The sequence below is a fragment of the Oryzias latipes genome, chromosome 10 (assembly GCF_053564925.1).
Source record: "Oryzias latipes strain Hd-rR chromosome 10, Olatipes_Hd-rR_3.1".
Classification (NCBI taxonomy): domain Eukaryota; kingdom Metazoa; phylum Chordata; class Actinopteri; order Beloniformes; family Adrianichthyidae; genus Oryzias; species Oryzias latipes.
In genome coordinates, this window is record NC_136246.1 from 29,717,062 (window position 1) to 29,739,662 (window position 22,601).

The following is a 22,601-nucleotide window of genomic DNA, read 5'->3' on the forward strand; positions in this document are numbered from 1 at the left end:
TACTTTATTGGATCTTATTGCATTGTGGTAACTCTGAGGAAACATTCTTGCCATGACAACAAACCCTCTGGAATGTTCCATGTTTTTATAATGCTCCCCTCACTGTAAACACAGATGACAAGAGGCTCTCCAGCCGCTCTCCTTGTGTAGTGAAGCCTATTTTTTTATTTCATTTTACTTTTCTAAACATTTCTCTGCCATTTTTGTGCTTATTCTACGTCTTTTTCCAAAAACTCAAAGGGCAAATTCAATCATGGAGCTTTTCCAGGCATCCAATGATGAGAAATCTTAACGAGAGGAAAGTCTGCTTAGTTAGAGACAGTTTTATTTATAAATATACTTTTAGTTTTACTATTACATCCATACTATACTGCGTTATATCAGTGAGTACTTTTTTGCTTTGATTTAGTACCTTTGATCTTTGCTAATTTTAATTAATTATGGGACATTTGCAGGACATACAGTAAAGAATGATAAACTGCACATCAGTTTTTTAACAAAAGAAAGTGCTGGGGGGGGGGGGGTAAAAGTATAAAACAAAACAAAAAATTAAGGTAACATTATGTTATTGTGTAAAGCTGAGACCGATGACAGTTTTTAATTGATTTTTTGTTGGAACTGGTGGAAAAAGTCTCTGATTTGAGAAATTTATTTAAAGAAATCTGCAGTTTTTTTGCTAAATGTTGTTAGGAAGATTAATCAGATAGAATTGAAAAGTCAGTTTATTATCGTAATTAGTAAAAGCAAACGGAAGTTAAGAAGAAATGGGGATAAATTTGAGTTATGAGTTGACAAATGCAAGTGTTATAAGAAATGTTTAAATACTGTAACTCTAGTTTTTCAAGATGTTTGAAACTGAAATGACTGTAGTTGTCATTTAGATTTGGAGAAAAAGGACGTGTTTTTTAGTGAAAGTCTTTCATCAAAACAGAAGAGAAAACCTTTTGGAAAACATCAAATTTACAGTTTTCCACTTGCTTTTCTTTTTTTTTTCATTTATGTTTACTATTTTTATCTGTTTTACAGAGTTATAGTTACTAATCAATTACTGTTTTTGTTTTGTTTTACTCTGCTTTGTTGACTTTACTTTGTGTGACAAGTTTATTTTTGAAATTAATCAAGAAGCACCTCCGTAGGTTCATCTTTAAAGTGATCAGAGAATCTGTAATTCTTGTACGTTAAGAGTTCACCAAAGGATTGAGAATAGACCTTGCAATTAAATATCAGCTTGTAGAAACCCCTGGAGCTGTATTCCTGTTTCAAACGTCTTTCTGCTGAAGTGGAATAAAGAGAAACGACAGATTTCACACATTTTTGATGCAACTTTCAAATAAATCTAGAATTTAGCACACTTTATATAGCTGCTGTTGGTGAGCTATCGCACGCCGCAGCCTCATGTGACCGCCAGTTATGTTTGAGGTTGCAAGAGGACTGCAATTTCAGAGAAATGACAATTTTAGTGCACAGAATTAGACGCTCTGGAAACTGATCTATTGAAGTGTTTGGGCCGCTGGGCAGGAACTGAAAAAAGGATGATTTAACGTTGAAGTTGGCAAAAGTTTTTCTAACACTTTGCAGCTTTAAACGTCTGTGTTTACATTTTAAATTCAGAATTCCAACAACATCCTAAAAGTTGTGTCTGAAGGAAGACGGAACATGGTTAAGGAGACAGAGAAAGGCACAAGAACAGTTTTTCTCCTAGTTTTTGTTGATCATTTTCTAACTGAAAATAGTTGACATGATCCAACGAATTTGTTTTTGTGGTGTAAAATCGATGGAATAATTAGTGTTTAAACCGATTGAATTAAATCAATACTTGTAACTGAAAATCAAATTTGCTGGGATTGATATCCAGTCCTAGTAATAATCAATAAAGTTGAATAAATCTTTATTTATAGAACACTTTTCCCAGAGAGTTTTTGAACACATAAAAGATTCCTGTCAGTGGACTTCGAGGAACGTGCCAGAGTGTGGGGAGTTCAGAGGTTAGAAATATAGTTCGGGGTTTGTCCGTGCAAGGAAACAAAAACCACATTTGTTTGTTTTTTGTTTTTTCAAATTCAACTCTATTCTGTTTAGTTACCGAATACTTTCTTTGTTAACTTTCCTTTTTTGTATTTTATGCAGCAAATACAGATGTAACAGTCATCTCTTTAACCTTTAATTTACTTGACTCATTTAATTAACTTATTTATTTGACTTTTAAGAATTATATAACCATTATGGTTATCATTTGTTCATTTCTTTTACTTTTCTATTTTCTGATCCATAGTGTTTCTTCTCAAACTGTTTGCCACAGCGTTTCCTTCCATTTGCTTTCTCCATATTTTAATTGTTTTTGCTTTTAGCCTATTGTGTTTTATGACTTTTGATTGTTTTAACCTATGTTTATGTCTTTTATGTCAAGCACCTTGTGTTCTTTGCATGTTGATGAAAGGTGCCTTTACCTTTTATTTGTTCTTCTGTCTCCCAGCAGTGACAGTGCTGCCATGGCATCAGGATCCCCAGACCTAACCAATCAGGAGCCTGCTGAGGTTCGGGAAGAGAGTTCAGGTTTGCACTTATTGTCTTGCTAAAAAAGCCAAAACACAGAGTTAGTGTTGGATTTTTAGGTGTGTCCTACTGTTGGGTAACTACTTTATTATTTACTAGTTATGACTTGCATTAGGCGTTGCATCAGACTAGAGGCATCCTTGGCCTCTTCTGCAGCAAGTTGAGGTTTGCTGCTGTTTGTTCATTTGCATCTTTATCTAAAAATGTTTGTAATGGAATCATTGTTTATGTATTTTGTGGTTAAGGAAAGTTTTTTTTTTTTTGCATAGATTTCTTTACTGACTCAAAATCTGAGCTTTTCAGCTAATATGAAAAAAACTCAATCATGATACTTTTACCCCCATTTACAAATGTGGTTCTTTTTTACTTAAGAGGTAAAGTAGAAATATGTTCACATAACTGTTGCTTTTGAATATAATAAAGAAAATCTTATACAGACTGTGATAATACATAGTAACAAATTTCTTAAAATATGATGTACTTTTTTTTTCTTATCAGGTTGCATTTTGTTGAAGTCACAGAAAATTAAATATTGCATGGTCAAATAATTCAAAGTATTAAAGCAGTCACAGACTCAACAGCCATGATGAAACGGCTAAACTTAATATCTGACTGGGAACACCATTGTTGATTTTACCATTGTTTTCCATCCCCAGGAAATGTTTAAAAGTTAGAAATGATACAATTAGAAAAAGTAAAGACAGTATAAATGCAATTAAACATTAGTTATTTGATTTGGAGCAAGCGGCTTAGTCAGTTCCCTGTTTTTTTTTCCATGTCCAAGGGTCAAATACCATGACTAAAAATATGAGACGAAAACAAATCTAGAAAAACAAGCAGGTGTGTGCAGAAAAGTGAACTTCGTAATATTGAGTCAGTATTTCAGAGCATTGTCAAAGAACCAAGTGGAATCCCCTTTAACCTCCTGTGCGATGCCACTTGGAAAGCAGGGCGCAGTTCAACACGTGACCACTAGGTGATTTGTAAGCAACCTATTCACATAAAATTTAACGATCCAATTTTACAGCAGAAATATTCCGCTTCAGGCCTTTCTGTGAATTCTGAAGCCCATTCCACTTGTGCTGCATCAATAAAAAAATTAAAAAAGAAATAAACACATTTAGGTGTACATTTTATTTCAGATCGATATTGGGTGCAAGCGAGCCAACTGACTCATTTAGTGTATAGGATAACCACACTAGACAAGAATGTTAAGCAGTTAAAGGAATTTTCTGTTAACCATAAAAAACTATTGACTGTCAGGTTTTCTCCCAGTTAAAGCCAACCACCTGCCTTTTAGACCCAATCCCCACATCGTTGTTGAAAACATTTTATGACTTCTTTGAGTTAGAGCTTTTAAATATAGTAAATTACTCTCTTCAGACAGGTGTCTTCCCTGCTGCCTTTAAAACGGCAGTGGTGAGGCCTCTTCTGAAGAAGAGTAATTTAGATCCAAACAATTATAACAATTATCGTCCAGAATCCAACTTACCATTTTTAAGTAAAATGATTGAAAAAACTGTTTTAATCCAATTTAATTAGTTTTTAAATAGAAATAACATATTTGAAAAATATCAATCTGGTTTTAGGACAAACCACAGCACAGCACAGCCCTTGTTAAAATAGTAAATGATATTAGATGTATTGTCAGAAACTCTCAGTTCTGGTACTACTGGATCTCAGTGCTGCTTTCGACACTGTAGATCACAGTATTTTACTCAACAGACTGAGAGGTTTGGGCATCTCTGGTACCGTACTAAAGTGGTTTTATTCCTATCTCACAGATCAAAGTTTTTACGTAAGTATGGATACTTGCTCCTCAAAGGTCTTTGACATCAACTGTGGGGTCCCCCAAGGTTCAATTTTAGGCCCACTACTTTTTAATCTATATATGCTGCCACTGGGGGACGTCATCAGGAGGCATGGCGTTTGTTTCCACAGCTATGCTGATGACACTCAACTCTACATTGCTGTGTCTCCTGATGACGAAGAGTCGGTCAACACACTCTTAAAATGCATTTTAGACATTGAGTCATGGATGGCAGAGAACTTCCTACAGCTAAACCAGGACAAAACAGAGGTTTTAGTGATCGGTTCTGAAGACAAGAGAGAGATAGTTTTATCTAAACTAAAGAATTACAAAACTTCGCAGTGTGTGAGAAACCTGGGTGTCATTTTTGACTCTGAGTTGAATTTTATCCCACAAATTAAAAATATCACAAAAACAGGATTTTATCATCTAAAAAATATAGCCAGAGTCCGCCCATTTCTCTCTCTTGCCAGTACAGAGGTGCTAATGCATGCTTTTATTACCAGCAGATTAGATTATTGTGATGCCCTGCTCTCTGGTCTTCCCAGAACAAGAATAGCAAATCTTCAACTGCTGCAAAATTCAGCAGCACGCGTTCTGACGAGGACCAGGGGGCGGGAACACATTGCACCAGTTTTAAGATCGCTGCATTGGCTCCCTGTGCAATTAAGAATTGATTTTAAAGTTATTTTATTGGTTTACAAATGTTTTTATGGTCTCGGGCCTTCATATTTATCTGACATGATTTTAAAGTATGAGCTCTCGCAGACCCTGAGGTCCTCTGATGCCTTTTGGTTATTCCAAAAGTTAGAACAAAAACGTACGGCGAGGCCTCATTCAGTTTTTACGGACCTCGCCTGTGGAACAGCCTCCCAGAGAGCCTCAGGGCCGCAGAGACTGTTCATGTTTTTAAAGGAAGGCTTAAGACCTACCTTTTTAATTTAGCTTTTAGTTGAATTTTAGGAATTTTTGTTTTTTTAATATTTTAATTATTTCTTTATTTTTCTTTTAACTAGTTTTATATGTGTATGTAAATACATTTATTTATTTATTCTATTAATTTTTAAGTCACTCTTACTATTTCATATGCCTTTTAAGGTTTATGTAATTATTTGTTTTTTGTTTATGTTTTATATATATTTTAATTTTATTCCTTTTACATTTTATTACACTCCAGTGTTTTCCTCTGAGGGATCCTCCACATCGGTGACTGACCCTTCTCAGTGAACGGGGTCGCTGCAGTGGGATCTCCCGGGTCTGACTCTTTTGATCGGATCCGGGGGGTTCTGTGGTGGTGTTCTCCGTGAACTTGGGTTGGGGGGTCGCTGATGTGGACATGTCCCCAAAATATCGTTTCCCCACTTCAGGACAAAGCCTGGTCTCTACATTCTATCATTTTATCACTTTTTTATTTATTTATTTTTTGGTGTGTGTGGGTGTGTGTGTTTTTGCGCGGGGGCGTTGTCGCACGGTTTGTCATGTCATCTTGTTTTTAAATTTTATTGTATTTTATGCACAGCACTTTGAGTGACATATGTTGTTGAAAAAGTGCTATATAAATAAAGGTTGATTTGATTTGAGAGCTGGACCGAGTGACCCCGCCCTCCCAGCCTTCCGAACAGGAAGTACCCACTGGCTCCAAGAAGCCAAAATCCTATAGACTTCTATAAAGAGATAAACAGCTGTTACTCAGTCTTTCTATTGGTCAGAATAACAATATTAACTCTGCTACTTTTTTTTAAACATGTTTTTGCTAATCCAACAATTTTTTGTGCAACTTTTTCAAGTAATAAACTGACCAATCAGATGCCTCAAAAACGGTATTCAGTCTTGGGGCGAGAGTTTAAAATGTTTGACAGATTCTCCGCCTTCTATTGGTAGGGGTGTGGACTTCCAACAAGCCCACTGTTGATGGGCCAGAGTGGTTTCCATAGAAACATTGACTAACTCGGACCAGGCGCTGCTTATGCTGACGATTTCTGGCTCCAACATCGCTGTGTTTGTATAGCAAAAAAACAACTGCCGACTGAATTGAATTTCTTTCATTGGAACAGGAAGTGAGCCATTTTCTATGGCTGACGTCACACTCACTCGGCCCAGTTCTCATATACAGTCAATGGTTAGAACCACGGGTAATGATAGCTGGTCATTTGTCATCTTCTGCTGCATGTACGGTATCCTCCTCCTCAAAGGTCAGCATCTTTTTATCTCAGAGCGTTCACTAAGGTCTAGCTTCCCCTTGTTTGACTTTAGACTGCATCAACCATGGATGAAGACTGGATTAAAAACTTCTATCTCAGTCTTACAAAGAGCTACAGTGACCTTCCAAAGTGGCCTTTTTTCTGTTTGTTCTCACTGTGAGGAAAGACCTTTACTTTAACAGTGAATTGTGCCTAAAATAGCACAATAAACGGCACGTTGGGGGGGTGTTTTCCTTGATACTTATACATAGCTGCACACAGAGACTTTTTAAGCTTTGTGCAAAAAAGGTTTATAGCAGCTCAGCTAAATCCAACTCTGTAAAGAATGAAAATATTTGCAACTAACTATCATCATTATCATAAACATTGTGAAAAATCATCTTACACACTGCGAAAAACTGAATCTTCATACAGAAAAAAGACCCCTGTTTCAAGCTAAATTATTCATAGTTTGGGGCTGACTAGATTTATTTTCCTATCTGTTCCTTTGTTTTATTTCTGGTTCTTTTTCTAAACTGTCAGATTTGTTTCTTATTGCTCAAGGTTCCTAAACTTCTGAGGAAACAATCTGTCAATCTTGTCATAGAGCTGAACCACTTTTATTTATTTATTTATGTATTTATTTATTTATTTTTATTTATGCTGACTCCCCAGCCAACAGGAGGACATGGCGGACGGCGTCCTTTGGGTTCTCTCTTATTTAGCTTTTTTTTTTTTTTTAGTCATTTCTCTTTAACTTGTGCTTGTTTTGTGTATTTAATTATGAGGGGCTTATTTAATTATTTATTGGTGTTTTTGCATTCTTTTTTTTTATGTAAAGCACCTTGAGCTGTTTCCTTTACATGAACTTGCTTAACATGCTTAAGAAATAAAATTAATTTTGAATTTGAATTTATTATACTGCCCCTCCCATCTCTAAAACAGCCTGACGAACAAGTTCAAACCCCACCCCACTAAATGTTTAGATATATGATGTTTTGGTCACCTCACTTTTCTGGTTCATCAAGGTACAAATATCTATATTTTCGTCTCTTTTATTAAATTCTGTGGCTATGAACAGGCTGTGAATTGGCAAACATTTAAGCTGCTTCTACAGTGGCTGTTAATAGTCTTAAGTCCAAAACCTCAGGTTTTCATGTTTGACATTCTTCAGTCATGATCCAACCCAAAAATAATATTTTTAGAAGGATGAACGCTAAAGGATTCCCTCCTTCCTGCTTACAGGGAGAAAAGACAAAACTGGCAGAGTTTAGATCCAAGACAGGAAAAAACTCAATGTTTTAGAGTGACTCTATTCCAAAGTGTGTTTTTTATGGATGGCCCAGGGATGCATGCTTAACATTATTTTGGATCAGTTGCTATGTTTTCCTACTGGCCTTGCCTCTGTCCCAACTCTGTTCCCGTCTGCTTTGCATCTGAGTCCTGTCTTGTGTCTGAGAATAGGCTGACTATTTCTAGTACCATGATTATAGAACAAAAACATGAGAATGTGAATGTTTTTGTGTTTTTGTTTTTCTGAGTGGACAAAATGGAAACATGTTATGGCGTTTTACTAAAGATAAAGAACATATTTGAAGAAAATTCAGCTCAAAATTGCATTTCTGATTATTTCTGTATTCAAATTGCTCTGAATCAATTGGAAACAAAAACCTGACGTTTGAAAAAAAGAGCATATTTACTATGTGGAAAACACGCTTTGGAGCCACAAGCTCCCTGCTCCGAGCACTCGGCAACAAGGACGGGAAGTGGGGCGGGGTTGCTTCCCACCAGTGGTCGAATGAACTAGTGTCGCTCTGCAGGAACTATGTGAACCACGGCATTTTTTTGTTTTTTAAATTTTGCTTAAAAACGGCCTAATCATAATTCAAAGATCACTGCTTTAAAAAGATGATGGGAGTGGATCTTTAAAGAAGACTGAAGATTTAAAAATGCTGAAGCGCAGTTGGGACGTTCAGATTGTAGATGTCTGGGAGTCTAAAGGCAGCGGAAGCTCTTTGCTGCTGTTGAAGGACTCGTTAAAGAGCAACGTTTTTCCACTCTGTGCCAATGGATGTGGACTCAGCCAGAGGGCTTTTCCACGCTCATCCTGCAGAGTGTGTGTGTGGTTTCTCCTCAGCTGATACTTTGCTCCTTTACTAGAGTTCACATAAGTGCAGTGTGTAAAGCTGCACTTTTCCCTTTTTATCTGTGCGACCAGCAGGGCTGTGACGCTGGGTTTTCTTCCTCTGTCTCATTTCAGGAAAGAAGAAGTCCAAATTCAAAACGTTTAAAAAGTTTTTTGCCAGGAAGAAGAGAAAAGAGCCATCAAGTGGCGGAGCAGAGGCGGGCCTTAAAGCCAGCCAGTCCATCGACAATGTCAGCAAAACCTCGGAGAGCAACGCTCTCACTCGATCGGAGAAGGACAAAGGATCGGGGTGAGGGCCTTTCACAAAGTCTGACTGTTTAAATAAAAACAAGAAGAACACAGGAAAGGGAAACTGACCCCACATTCTGTTTAGAAAGTGCTGCACCAAACAGACACCCCTCAAAAACGTTTGCAGCGGTAGATCTTTGGGATCACTTTGTATTATTTATTTCTTTAGATTAAAAAATATTTCTTACATTTGCATTTATTTCTTTTTTTATGCTTGTAAAATGAGCTAAAGTCATCAACTCAAAACCTTAAAGCCTTAATCCTAGCTTAAAAAATTAAGATATTATTTATGTTAATATAAAACATTTTCAATTGTATGGTATTTTCTATTTTAATTTTGCCACTTTTCTCCCAGCTAAACATCAATAAATTCTAATTTCTGTTTATTTCGACGATGCTTCACTAACAACAACAGTATTTTTTCCTAATTAATATTGGTATTAATATTGTTTTAGATTTTTCTGTAATTAAACCTGCTTTATAAGGCTTTAAATATAATTAATTATATTTTTCAAACTAATTAGTGTTAAAAGATGGACTCTGTCAGAAATATATTTCTGGGGTACTTTTAGAAGTTTTTACAGTACAATTTATTAAAGAGATTTCTAAAATATTTGTATATTTTTCTGGCAAAATCTGAACTTAACTTTTCATTTTCAAAGCATTTTTCTTTAATTCTTTTGACTCTAGATAAGAATTCACCTCCAAAAGTCACTGACTGAATAAATGAGATGCTGCAAACACCTCCATGATGCTGCTTTACCCCCAAAATGCAAAGTTATGTAGCAGAAAAATGCCCCTCCTGGCTGAGGAATATCCTGCTGTGTGTAGAGTTTATAAGGGAAAAGAAAGGAAGATTATTTGTTAACATTCATCTACTGTCCTGTGAACTCACCTCTGTGAAAACTGGCTGCTTCCTGTTTTTGTAACGAGCCTCTTCCTGAGGACCAGTCCTGGAATGATTTTTTTTTTTTTTCCTTGGTCGTGACACTTCCTTCTTGTCTACAGGACAGGATATGTCTGATTTCAATCTCACAGCAGTCATTGCAAGAAAAAAACGAAAATATTAGGAAAATACAATTTGTCTATTAAAGTTAATCCATTCGTTTAAGATGCTGAGTACACTGGAAAAGAGTTAGCCTAAGAGTAGAAAAAACACTAATCTTAAGTAGAAAATCACTAGAAAGTTGTGAAATGATCTCAAAATTTAGAAACACAAGCATTCAAAAACTGGAAAAATAGGCTAAATAAGGTAACAAAGCTATCTGGAAAGCTGTATACATAGGACGTGCTAACCGGGTTTAGCACATGATGTTTACACTGGACAAGCAGGGAGGGGCTTCTTCTTCTTACTGTTTTTCTACTGTTTATTAGCCAAGAAATGTTGAAGCGGTGCAAATCTGGTTAATCTTACTCCAACTCTTTTCCAATTTATGAAAGACTTGGGGTCATAGAATTACGCCCGGGCACAAACCGACATTCCTCATTTCTCCTCCATGATCAATTTTTAAACGGTTGGCACTTCCGTGAATTAAGAGAGACGCCATCCATATGGCACGACTAAATCAGAGTCCTTGATGGGTCAAAGTTCAACCAGGTTTACATTTTTAAACGCACGTTCAATGGCTACGCGTTTTGTACGAATTGCCTGAAAAGGGTCGTAAAAATTTGCACGAGAGTTTCAAACCCACGTTTGCATAGACTTTTCGTTAAAAGTGGTCGCCTGAACGCACGCTGGCGAGGCCGGTGTGACGCAGCTGTTTAGCATTAACTAAATTGTAAACGGCGCATTAATAAGTATTTTTTTGCTCGTTCTAATTAAATGGTTTGTATATTTTGAGTTTTTATTAACCTAATTGTACTTTTTTTTGAATACAGAAACTAGTGTGAGGAAGTGGAAATTACAGTTTAGAGCAAAATGATAAAACAAACCTTAGTAAAGTTGTCCCAACTTAGTGAATTCTAGCACTGTTTTAAAACTAGCACTTTAAAACAAATCAAAATTTTAAGATCTAAACATTTTTTTTAAAACTGTCTTAGATTTAATGCAGCTTCTCCACGTTATGAAGAAATTTTGTTTAATAAAATGCATTTAGAGTCTTGTGAACACTTCTTAAATCATAATAGTTGAGTCTTGAGTTTTAAATTAAGTTTTTCTCTTGTCAAAAATATGGAGCAAAAAGGTTTTTGACTCATTTTAAAAATAATTTCCATATTTCCAGAATGAGAAAGATTTTGACAGAAGCCTGGAAACGTGTGGAGCAAAGATTTAAAAACAAAACCTGTTAAAATATCTTGAATCTCTGAAAACAAGGTTTGAAGTATCGCATTTGCTTGCAGTGTAAACTTTTATTTTGAAATCGGTAAACTATTGCTTTTGAGTTAATTTCGGTTTCTTTCCCAAAGGTCAAAGATCAGCCTGGGTGGCAAAGCCATGTCCCATGACTCTGTCTTTGTTTGTGACACATCGGAGGCCAACGAGGCTCTGGGGGCGTCTCAGGACAGCATTCACGGGAAAGTGAAGTCCCTGCAGGTGAAAACGCAAACGCCATTCCTCAGCGACTCAAAGCGGCCGCCAGCGGCTGCAGCTTTTCTGGATTCTGTTTGATATTTAGATTTTATAATGACACCAGCGGGAGGAAAAGGATCATTTCTGGGTTGATTTTTGGTATAAATGAAGATCACAACGACGTCGGAGCAAAAGGAGAGCATGAAGCTAAAACAGGAAGACGCGGATGGAAAGGCTGACCTTCAGTCAAACTACTTCACTAAGCTACCAGGAAAGAAGAATTTCAAAGCTCCTTAAGTGGATTTGCTAAAAATGAAAATGTTCAACTGCAGGCAGAAAAACAAAATATTTGGTTTGTTTTGCAAGATAAGGCCACTTATAAACATCTTAAGTAATCGGTTCAAATTTAGGAAAACGCAGATGAAGCTTTAAGATAAACAAATTTGCATAAATTGAATTTTCAGTGGCGAACATCTGATGGAAGCAAACGTGCTTAATCCTTGCTCTGAGCTCAGCTTCCTGTTTGATGAACAGAATGAGGTCATTCCTGAGCCAAATATAAACACATTATGCAATAATCAATATCTTGTGAAGTGCCAGTAGAGGATAAAGCACGGTACATTCTTAGAAATTCATGTGGCCGTCATAACAATGAAGAGCTGGGAGCATAAAACAAAGTCAATTCTAAAAAAAAAAAAAAAAAACACCTTTTTGTAGCTGATAAGAATCTGTATTAACTTTCGTTAACCGAACAGAAATCTGGGTTAACTTTTTGTTGTCTGTGAGCGCTGGCACAAGTTTCCTTCATAAAACCAGTTCAACATTTTACATGTTTAATTAGGGAAAATGCTAAATCAAACAAAACAAGATTTATTGTTTGTAACAAGTCATTTCCTCTAACTGAAAAGTTACTAGTAAGTTTTTGTCTTGTATCAAGTGAATAACTAAACTAGAAACTAGAGAAAAATAATATCATTTTTCCTTTTAATTCGCCCTGAATCTGGCCGAATTGAACAAAAACCTTTTTTCGTGTTTGTTTAATGCTCCGGTAAATGAGTCTTCAAGTTACCGTAATGGAACGGCATGGAGATAAAGCGTCTGTTTGAGTTTCAGTGATACTCAACCTTCATGCACATTTCTGGAAGGCACCTCCACCGTCCAAATGCCAGCTCACAGTCACTCTTTGTTGCCTCTAATCTGTGCTTGTAATGCTGTGTTCATTAAGGCAGTGTTAACTTAACCAATCTTACTTTTTAAAAGAAAGAAATCTCCAGTTTTCTTTTGAGCTGCACTGATGTAAAGACTCGGACGTCCAGCACAAGCCAGCCTCAGTAAGGCCGAAGTGCCGCTTTGTCTGCAGCTCCAGCTGAAGCAGGCCATCAGGCTGGGCTCGCCTCCTTCCTTAATGTGCGTGAAAAAAAACGAGGACGCCGTGACCACGTCCGAGGAGGATGGCCCGCCCTGCAGTCCCCCAGAATACGCTCCCTTTCACTCAGTAAGAAAAGCCGCGTGGTCATCGGCTGTGCAGGTAACCTGCAGCCTTTGTGGCCTCATCTTCGTTTCTGTTTGTGCTCTTCAGCGTCAGGATCAGAGGAACAGCTCCAACTGTCTGCACGGATTAGATAATGACCAGGTAAATAGCAGCTTCCTGCTGTTTCCAACCTAACATTGCTCAGTTTTGACGTCTTTCTACATTCTTTAGGAAGTATTCAGCAATATTTGCAATCAGTTATGGGGCCCACATGCTCGTTTTAGTTTCAGTATTGTCTCAAAAAGCTGATCTATACGTATTATTGGTGGATCCTTGTTGCTCCTTCCCGTTTTTACTCTCCAGTGAGGTCAGGCTTCTGCAGTTTCAGGGGAAGCTGCTTCAATGCAGCTCCAGATATACTTTATTACAAAGGTATTGTTTATGTTTTAAATGTGGAACATCATTAAATGAAGCACTCTCTTCCTCCTTACTTAGAACTGTTTTTACACAGCATTATTGCTGTTTGTGGTCGACACAACATGCAGGAGTTTTCCCTGCAGACTCCTGGCCAGTCGAGAACACACAGGGCACTGTTCAGAGCCTCTGCAAACAAACTAAATTTCGTCGCTTGGTTTCTGCTCTCTGAAGAAAGGGCTTGATTTTAAATTAACAAACATCCTCTAAGAACAGCCAAAAATCCCTTTTCTTCTTTTGTAGATCTCAAATATTCGGGTGTTGCTTCTTCTAAGCAGCACATACGGCACACTTATGAGTTTCACCAGGTGCATGATGGGGCAACCAACCCCGGTGTGTGCCTTATCGCCAACTAGTAGCCTGGTTGACTAAAACACATATCCAGACTTGAGCGGTTCTAGGTGTTCTTAAAATGTGCCACTCAGAAGCAGCTAAATTAGCCTTTGACAACCAAACTGTTTGATATATTGTTACTTATTTAAAACAAAATGTTTTAATAAAAAAAACATTAGATTTATAATCATTTTCCTTTATTGTTATTGTGATTTTATACCCATATTTCCTTTTTTTTTCTTTAAGATATTAATTTTTGGCATAAAAATCCACTCTTTTATGCCATCAATTAGTCGTCTTGTTGGAATTTCATGGACTTTTTTTGTTGACGGACTCTCAACTAGTCTGGTAACTGAATCGTAGAAGACAGAAGGACCTTTCAGGCTGATTGTGACGCATTGTGTAAACAGCGTTTTTGTTCATGTGACCATGGTGAGCATCTCATGATCCAGTTTAAATCAGCCCTCTTGCCTCGAAAGGAAAGCTTCCCCTTTGAGATTGACCTTTTCTTCTTTGGATTTTCCCCTCTCATCACTCTCTTTCTTTGTGTGCTTTTTTTCTTTGCATCCTTTCTTAATTCTTGCTTGTTTTTCTGATGCAGCACAATAGTTAAGTCACTGTCAAAACTAATTCCAATTATACTTTTATGGGGGGGATAAATGAGGCAGAGAGCCTTACTTTTCCTGGCTGTAATGAAAGCAAAAACAAAAGTGTTCGCGTTTAACAAACAATCGAAGCTTCTACCTTAGTTGTGGGTGAAAGCTTCCTCTATTGGAGAGGAGCCAGAAAATGCCACAAACAAAGATGTGCATTTAGAAAACTCTACAAAAGTCCCCTTTTAAGGAACAATGCACACAAAGAGGAAAAGTCACACGGAACTGGAATTAATGAGGATCTGCAACTGCACAGATTTTACATCGTTCAGCGTCCAACCTGGTTAGGATGAAACTTACTTTGGACAGAATCTGCAGTAATGCACCCTTACGGTTAACATTTACAAGAGGGTCCGGTGAATCTGTGCCACGGTACATTTTCCAAAAATGAAGAACACAAAAATAAGCTTAAAGGTTTTGGGAAAAATCGCCTTTAGTTTTATTTTAGACCCAAGGATTTAAGATTTACCTGTCAGTTAAATGACCACACCCTAATTCATTCAAACATTTAAGATCAATTATTAAATAGTACATGATTTTTTTTTTGAACTAATAGCTTGCGTTTGAGATCAAAATTGTACCCAAATGTAAAGTCGGAAAACAGACACTGAAGCCTTTGAAGTAGTCAAAGTAAACTTTTATTTGAAATTTAACTTGTTTGAAGTCAAGATTCTGGTCAAACCCCCCTTACCCCCCCCCCCCCCCCCCCCCCCCTCTGACATCCCTCCCTCTTCTTCCCTTCTTTCCTTTTCCGTCCGGTCCAACACCAAAGATTTTCACTCATGGTTGAAATGAATAAAAGTTTGGCCTCAATTACAAAAGGGGTTTGTTCAGTCATACCTTTGGTTTGTCTGAAGATTAATAACCCCTCTTGTTAAAGTAAAATATGTCCAACACAAGAGGCCCTCAGCTCTCATCTGCCTGCCCAGCTGTTGGACAGGACAAGTTAAGAAAAAAAAGATTTTGGTCAAAAACAGTTCCATGACTCCAAAATAAAGACGGTTTATCCACTATATGTGTGTATTTATGTATATTTCTTCAGATTATTGTCAGTTTGAGGAAGCTGGAAAACATGAAGGTCACACGGATCCATAGGCTGTATATGAGAACTGGACTGAGTGTGACGTCACCAATAAAATAGATTACTTCCGTCACCAACGTAATTAAGTCAATTCAGTTGTCATTTTTTTGCAATTATGGACGCCGCCATGATGGAGCCAGTCACCGTCGGTAGGCTGTGATTGGACCGAGTCGGTCTGTGTCCACGTTTCTATGGCAACCACTCTCACCAATCAGGAATGAGCTTTTTGGAAGTTCACGCAAAACCTGTCAACCAAAAGTTTTGAACGCTGAACAGGCACTACAACCTTTTATTTGCCATCTGATTTGTAACTTGAGTCACTTTCACTACAAGAAAATAACGTAAAACTTTTTTTTAACAAGAATATATTAAATGGTTAATGCTCACGCCTCACAGCCCAAGACCCTTGTGCGTGCTCGGGCTTTATGCGGGCACTCTGGCCTCCTCCCACCGTCCAAAAGCGTGCTTTTATGCATCGAGTGGTTACTCTAAAGTGCACTAGATGTGCATGTTTGACTGTTTGACCCTGCGACGGACTGGACCCTGCCCTTGCCCAGTAGTAGCGAGGACAGGCTCCAGCAACCTTATGACCTTGAAATGGATAAGGCAGGTTGAAAAGATGGATGGATGTTTAAAAAAAAGGGTAGTAAAGCAAGAATGGTAATTTTGACAAACATAATAATTGAGTAACAGCTGTTTATTTCTCTATAGAAGTCAATGGGATTTTGGCTTCTTGGTGCTTCCTGTTTGAAACATGAGGGGGAGGGGTCACTCAGTCCAGTTCTCATATACAGTCAATGTACAAATGAGGAAAAAATCTGACCTACTTTTTAGACTTCTGGTTCTTTCCATTGTTTTTCTGCATACATGCTCTTCTGTAGGATGACAAATGGCAGTCATGTGCTTTGTGTGTGCGACTTTTTCAAACGTTCTTCAGTGTGTGTCTGTGTCGAGTGTTTTCCAACAATCAAGCTGCTCTTCTAACCTTACGTGGAAGTGTGTGGTTTGCCGTCTTCTTCCTCTGTGTGTCCATCATTCTTTCCTTCCTTTAGTTTTTCCTGACCTTCGTTCTGCCTCCACGCCGCGCCACATGTTATTACACTGACCTACTGTAAGTCCCGGCCTGTTCAGAGCGCATTCCTATGGTTTCTTTGGCAGTCAGCATGTCTGCTTGTAGTTATAGCTTTTGGTCGGACTCGGCACGCCTGTCAAAAACAGGATCGTGTTTCCGCCCCTTCAGATGACAAACATCACCCAGTTTTTCGTTTTGCATCCAAATCCTAATCCTGTACTTCCCATAAAATGTACATTTTTCAACAGATTGAACATGAGAAAGCAGTTCCTTCAGAGTTTTTGCTGAGCGTGTTTGGTGAAGGAGGGCTGCTTTGCAGTAAAGACAGAAAATGTTGGCCCTGCAGATAAGGAGAGCTGCTGTTTGCACAGCTGGGCGCCCTCACCCTTCTTGCCGTTGGATCTGCTTATCTCGGTATCTTTCTCTGCTTTCTCTGTGTTTTTCAGTTAGTGGAGTTTCACAGCTTCTAATTAGAAACAGCTTTTCGCCAATGCAACAATAGGAACAGCAGTGGTTCAGGGCGGGTCATCTGGATCCGATCCTGGTTTCCCCCCCAAAAGACCTGAGTGGTCTGATCCCAGGGCTGCCAGTTTTTTCCACACAAAGTATCTCCTGTTAATAAGTTATCTGGGAAAGTCACTCTCTCTATCTGTTTCTTCCCAGTTGCCTTGTGGGGCCTCCAGTAGAGCGGTGAGCCCCCTAGTGGTTCCTGGGGACTTCAGCCAGCCGGCCAGCCCGTTTGCCTGTCTGGATAATTCTGCTGCCAAACATAAACTGGGTTTGAGACCCAAAGCAAACAACAGAAGGAAACCTGTCAGGGTGAGACTTTCAACAAATACAGATCACTGTTTTGTTTTCACAATTGTTTAAATGATGGATTAAATAAATATTTGATCCATACTTTGAACAAGAAGGTCATTGTAACTTCTAACAAACTTGTTCTCCCAGATTTTCACCTAAACACTTCCTGATCTAATTAACAAATAGGACAAGTTATGGATAATTACTTATTTAGACTAGAGCCTCCAAGGTTTGTCATTTAATGGTATTCTCCTCCTGCTGAAATTTTAAAAACTCACGCCAATGAAAATCATGTATATAAAGAAAATTAAGCCTAAAATTGCATTTCTGAGTGTCACCATAATTCAAAGACCACTGGGAGCGCTTCAAAATCGATCAAAAGATGATCCGAGTGCAGACTATACTAAAAATATAAATTGGAGAAATTTCCGATTGGACATGTGAATTTTACATTAATGTATAATTCATTGATTATTTTACTTTATTTTTTATGTATTTTTTTTGTCATTCCCCATTAGTAATTGGGATTTTATCCTGGTTATGTAAAATGTTACGTCCTCTTACGGTTTAGCAGCTCCTGCTAAAAAACATATTTTCATAAGTTGCTATATATGTTGTTTTTATTGATTTTTATGAGTTAAGAAGCGTATTTTCTATGGAGTTCCACTCGTCATTACAAAGTACGTAAATGTTGCTTTTTCTGAACTGAAACGTTGGATTTTTGGGATCGACCATTGAAGCTGTGACTCTGTTTTATGACGGATCTTTTTTGGTTGAGTTCATCTGTCGCGTCTCACTTTCATGCAGCGGCTGGATGGGAAAACAGAAGCAGACACTGCAGTGGTGGAGAAGTTGATCATCTCCACACCAGGAGCAGAAACGAACGCCGAGGAGGAGGAGGAGGAGGAAGAACAAAACTCTGAAGGTCAAACCTTTAACCTTTTTTTTTGCCTTTGATCATCTGTCACTCCTGGGAGGCCAAATTTAAATCCTATGATTGTTTTAAGTTCATGCGGACAAATTTAATAAAGTAATCATTTTGTTTTATTAATCTAAAATAAACGTTTGTAAATGAGACATAAGCAGGTTAGAGCAGGTTAGTCCAGATTTCTGGCCGTTAGATTTAGAAAAATAAACTGTTCTCACAGAACAGATAAAGCCTTAACTGAGGTGGATGTTATTAAATGGAGCATTGATTTTAAAATCTAAGAGTCGTTAAATTACAAGATCAAATCATTTAAAGTTTAAAAAAGTTGGAAGTTATTTTAAAGTCTGTGTCACTTTTATCATTTTCATTAAAAAACTGTTAAAGTTAAATTTTTAGCACTTCTCAGTTAACAAAACGGTAAACTAATAAAAAATTAACAAATGATTGCTCAAGCTAAAAAAAAATGAAATTAAAGTATCTTGTGCCCACACTTTTTATTTTTAGTTTGTTTTTAATTAAAAGTTATATTACATTGTGAAAGTTAAGGAGGATAAAATTGAACATGTTTCTTGGTTTGATTATTAAAATATCATTAATTAAAGAGCAGATATTGTCACAGATTAAAAAAAAATCGTTTTTAATAGAATTAAGACTGTCTATTACTTTTGAGGATTTTCCTCCATAAACGTCCTGTTTTGGTTTATTCTGGTGTGTGAGACGTTTGTTTCTGCTTTAGATGGAATTGATGATCAGCTAAAACCAAAAGTAGAGGAGGAGGAGGAGGAGGAAGAGGAGGAGAAGATTCACGCAGAGGATCCCAGACTCTCCCTGTTTAGGGGCGAGGAGGGAGAAGATGAGTCGGAAGCAGAAGCGGATGTTTCTCACGGCCTGGACGCTTCCTGCAGAGGGGAGCAGAGTGTCTCAGAGGAGGAAACCTCTGACGGTCCGCCTGTGCCCTCCTCTGAGTCCAGCTCGAGAGCCTCCCCGCTGGACCCTCCCAGGTCTTTACATGTCATTTCCTTTAGTTCTGCCCCTCCTGGCTCTTTGGGTTGTTTTTTAATTTACTTCACATCAATCTGACATCTTCACCTCCCCCTCCAGAAACACACCAGAGCCCCCTGCTGGCTCGAGGGAACGTGTGACTCCAAGCACCTCCAGCACAGAGGAGGACAACCAGGCTGAAAGTGGCTCCACGTCAGGAGGAGAAGCTGCTTTCCAAGAGGAGAAGGACGGAGAGAGCTCCCTCTTAGAGGAGGTGCTAAGTTCTTTAAAGACTCCCCTCAAGCCCTGCTCACTGGACGGGGAAGATGTGGAGGAGGTCCTGGAGCCAAAGGAGGAAATGGAGAAAAACCAAAAGGAGGTGGAGGAGAAAGAAGAGGAGCAGGTTGATATTCAGACTGCTTCTCCGTGCTCCGTCCTGGCAGACCTGACCACAGACGAACAGAGAGATTCCTGCCAGGAGGAAGATGATTCTGTGGAAGAAGAAAAGGCAGCCAAAGAAGAGGAAGAGGCCGTGAATGAAGAAGAGGAAGAGTCAGGGAAGGAAGAGGAAGAGGCACTGAATGAAGAGGAAGAACCAGTAAAAGAAGAGGAACTTTTAGTCGTGGAGCATTTTGACAATCATGTAGGTATTTTTCATGAGGTGAAATGTTTTTTATCTGCTGAATTTATCTAAAAACCAAAAAATGTGTTTAAGACTTTGCTAAGATGAACATGCACACAAACTCTCACTGAGCATCAATTCAGAGAGGATTACTCACTGGAAAGAAAACTGAAATCCTGCACCAAACCGGATGCAGGTTTTATGCTTCGGTCAGATCAGATCAAACTGAATTAAATGAGATCAGCAGAAAAACAGACGACAGGAACCGTCTAGATCATTTGGGTCGATTTCTTACTGACCACAACTCTGTAGGAGCCACAGAGTCTTACTTCACCCTTTATCAAACATGAGATGCTGCTCTGTTTTGTTTTTTTAATCGTTACTATTATGATACACATGATATACATATTATAAATGAACAGTTTTTTTTTTGCATAAAACAAAGAGAAAAAAGTCTCGTTCTAAATATGAGCTAGATTATAACTTTTGACAGAAGTTTGCATGATGTCCTTTCAAAATAAAAGTCACCATGTATCATGTAGGATCATCTCAATGTAGCAAATGTAGTGGTAGCGTGATCTCAGCAGTTAAAACAAAATGCACAATTTATATTATCATTGTTGGTCCATCTCATTCATAAATTTTATAAATTAAGTTAATCTTACCATATTTTTCCAACCATGATGCAAATTTTTCAACAATGGAAAATGTGCTTTATAATCTGGTAATCTACATATGAATTCTTGTTCTTCTTACTGATCTCCAATTGATTTTCTGTGGAACCTGGCGCACAAAAATCTGTCCTAATGTTCCAGTGTGACTTTGGTAAACTATGAAGCTTGATAAATTGCTGGAGCATTATGGGTATTGTAGTCCTGTTCCTGCTGGAGTGATGCGTACTGTGCCTCAACAGTTTGTGAATGAGTTGAATAAAATTTGACTTGGTCGCACTGTAGTCCAAAAATGCACAACTTTTTAAAAGGAAAAATGTTTTATTCTCTTAAACTAGAGATCCACAATGCAGGTAAAAAAAAGTCTCCGGAGCATCCAGTTGCAGACCCCTGGTCTAGATCATCCACCTTCACCCCTCAAGCTTCTCACTCGTGTTTTCCTTCCATTTATTGTCTTTCATCAGGAGGAGGAAACAAAGAAAAGGGAGGAAGAAGAGGATAAAAATATGCCTGTATCCATAAATGAGGACGACGAAGAAGAAGAATTCATGAATCTAGAGAAGGAAGATGAGGATGAAAAAGAGATAGAGGAAGACAAAGTACAACAGCAGGAGGGCGAAGACGAAGGTGAAGCAGAGATGATGCGAGAAATGATTTCTCCTTCTCAAGATGAGGAAGATCAGAGAGGCTCCCCTTTGGAGGGGGCGGATGAAGTCACAAAAGCTGCTGATGAAGAAATTCTCCTGATGCAGGACGAGGAAGATGATTTTAATCACAAATCTGAGCATGTGGAGGAGGAAGACTTTGTGGGAGAAGAGCCTGAGAAGGAGAAAGCAGGGATAGCCGTGTTTGCGGAGCAGGAAGTGGAGACAACGGAACAGGAAGTGGAGCAGGAAGCGAAGACAGCCGAGCCGGCAGAGCAGGAAGTGGAGCAGGAAGTGGAGACATCCGAGCCGGCAGAGCAGGAAATGGAGCAGGAAGCGGAGACTGCAAAACAGGAAGTGGAGCAGGAATTCGAGACGGCAGAACAGGAAGTGGAGCAGGAAGCGGAGACAGCGGAGCCGGCAGAGCAAGAAGTGGAGCAGGAAATGGAGACATCCGAGCCGGCAGAGCAGGAAGTGGAGCAGGAAGGTGATGATGTGAAGCAGAGTGAAGACGCCGGTTTGCCTGAGCCTCTTCGTCCTGAGACCCAGCATGAAAGTCACTCACAGGAGAGTGTGATCAGCCCCTCCAGCAAGACCAGCATCCTAAGCATCAATCTGGCCTCCCCCAGCTCAGAAAAATCCTTCCAGTTCTCTCCAGTGGCAGTTAGTCCTGGTCCCAGTGTCACGGAGTTCCCGACTGCTGAGGATGAAGAGGAGGCCGACACTGCAACTAAGGAAGTGGCAAAAGAGGAAGGTTCACCTCCTGCCACTCCCTCTCCAGAGGAGACTAAAGTCCGCTTCACCATCGCTCCTGCCTGGCAGAGGTGTCAGAGTCTGACCTCTCCTTCCTCCTCACCTGTCTGCGTCTCCTCACCCAAAGATGAGGAGGTCCCTGTGAAGGATCACACTTCAGAGGCCGAACCAGCGAGTGAATCTGTGTTGGGTCCAGGCAGAGTGAAGGCCGCAGGCAACCCCACTTCTAAATCGCAGACCAGCCCCTCCCCGGTCAAAGCTCCGAGCCCGGCTGCTGCAAACACTACAGGCAAGAAATCTACCAATTCTTCGTCGTCTCATAACCCTTGTGCTATCTTAGATGACCCCCCCCTTGCATTGACGTGTTCTCCCTACCATGACAAAGGTGGATAAAGGTGGAAAGATTTCATGTAATCCATGGACACCAGTGAGGTTCTCAAATCATTGAAGAAAAAAGGTTCAGAGCACTGTCTAGTGGGTCTAGATGACCCAACTCCCAATGTTAAAGTGCCTGGAATAGCACAAGTGTTAAAGGAACAACTTGGTCACATTTGGACAAAATTTCTGGTTTAAAGACGTTTCACGCCTCATGCAAGCGGCTTCTTCAGTTTTCTCGGATGAGAGGCGAAAT

The 22,601-nt window shown here is 38.9% G+C and overlaps 1 protein-coding gene across 8 annotated transcripts in view; it reads left to right on the plus strand.

Moving 5' to 3' along the window:
- The window catches only part of zgc:66433 (uncharacterized), a 51,051-nt gene that overhangs the window by 23,859 nt on the left and 4,591 nt on the right, over positions 1-22,601 (plus strand). For 4 of the 8 annotated variants that reach the window (XM_011480477.4, XM_011480482.4, XM_020706763.3 and 1 more), the window contains exons 2-11: positions 2,474-2,553; positions 8,804-8,978; positions 11,384-11,510; positions 12,847-12,981; positions 13,066-13,119; positions 17,234-17,389; positions 18,179-18,296; positions 19,036-19,300; positions 19,401-19,923; positions 21,038-22,259. In XM_011480477.4, the coding sequence (XP_011478779.2) occupies positions 2,474-2,553; positions 8,804-8,978; positions 11,384-11,510; positions 12,847-12,981; positions 13,066-13,119; positions 17,234-17,389; positions 18,179-18,296; positions 19,036-19,300; positions 19,401-19,923; positions 21,038-22,259 (2,855 nt within the window). The remainder of the gene's footprint in view (positions 1-2,473; positions 2,554-8,803; positions 8,979-11,383; positions 11,511-12,846; positions 12,982-13,065; positions 13,120-17,233; positions 17,390-18,178; positions 18,297-19,035; positions 19,301-19,400; positions 19,924-21,037; positions 22,260-22,601) is intronic. The other 4 variants (XM_011480478.4, XM_011480481.4, XM_011480483.4 and 1 more) reach the window with 2 other exon arrangements.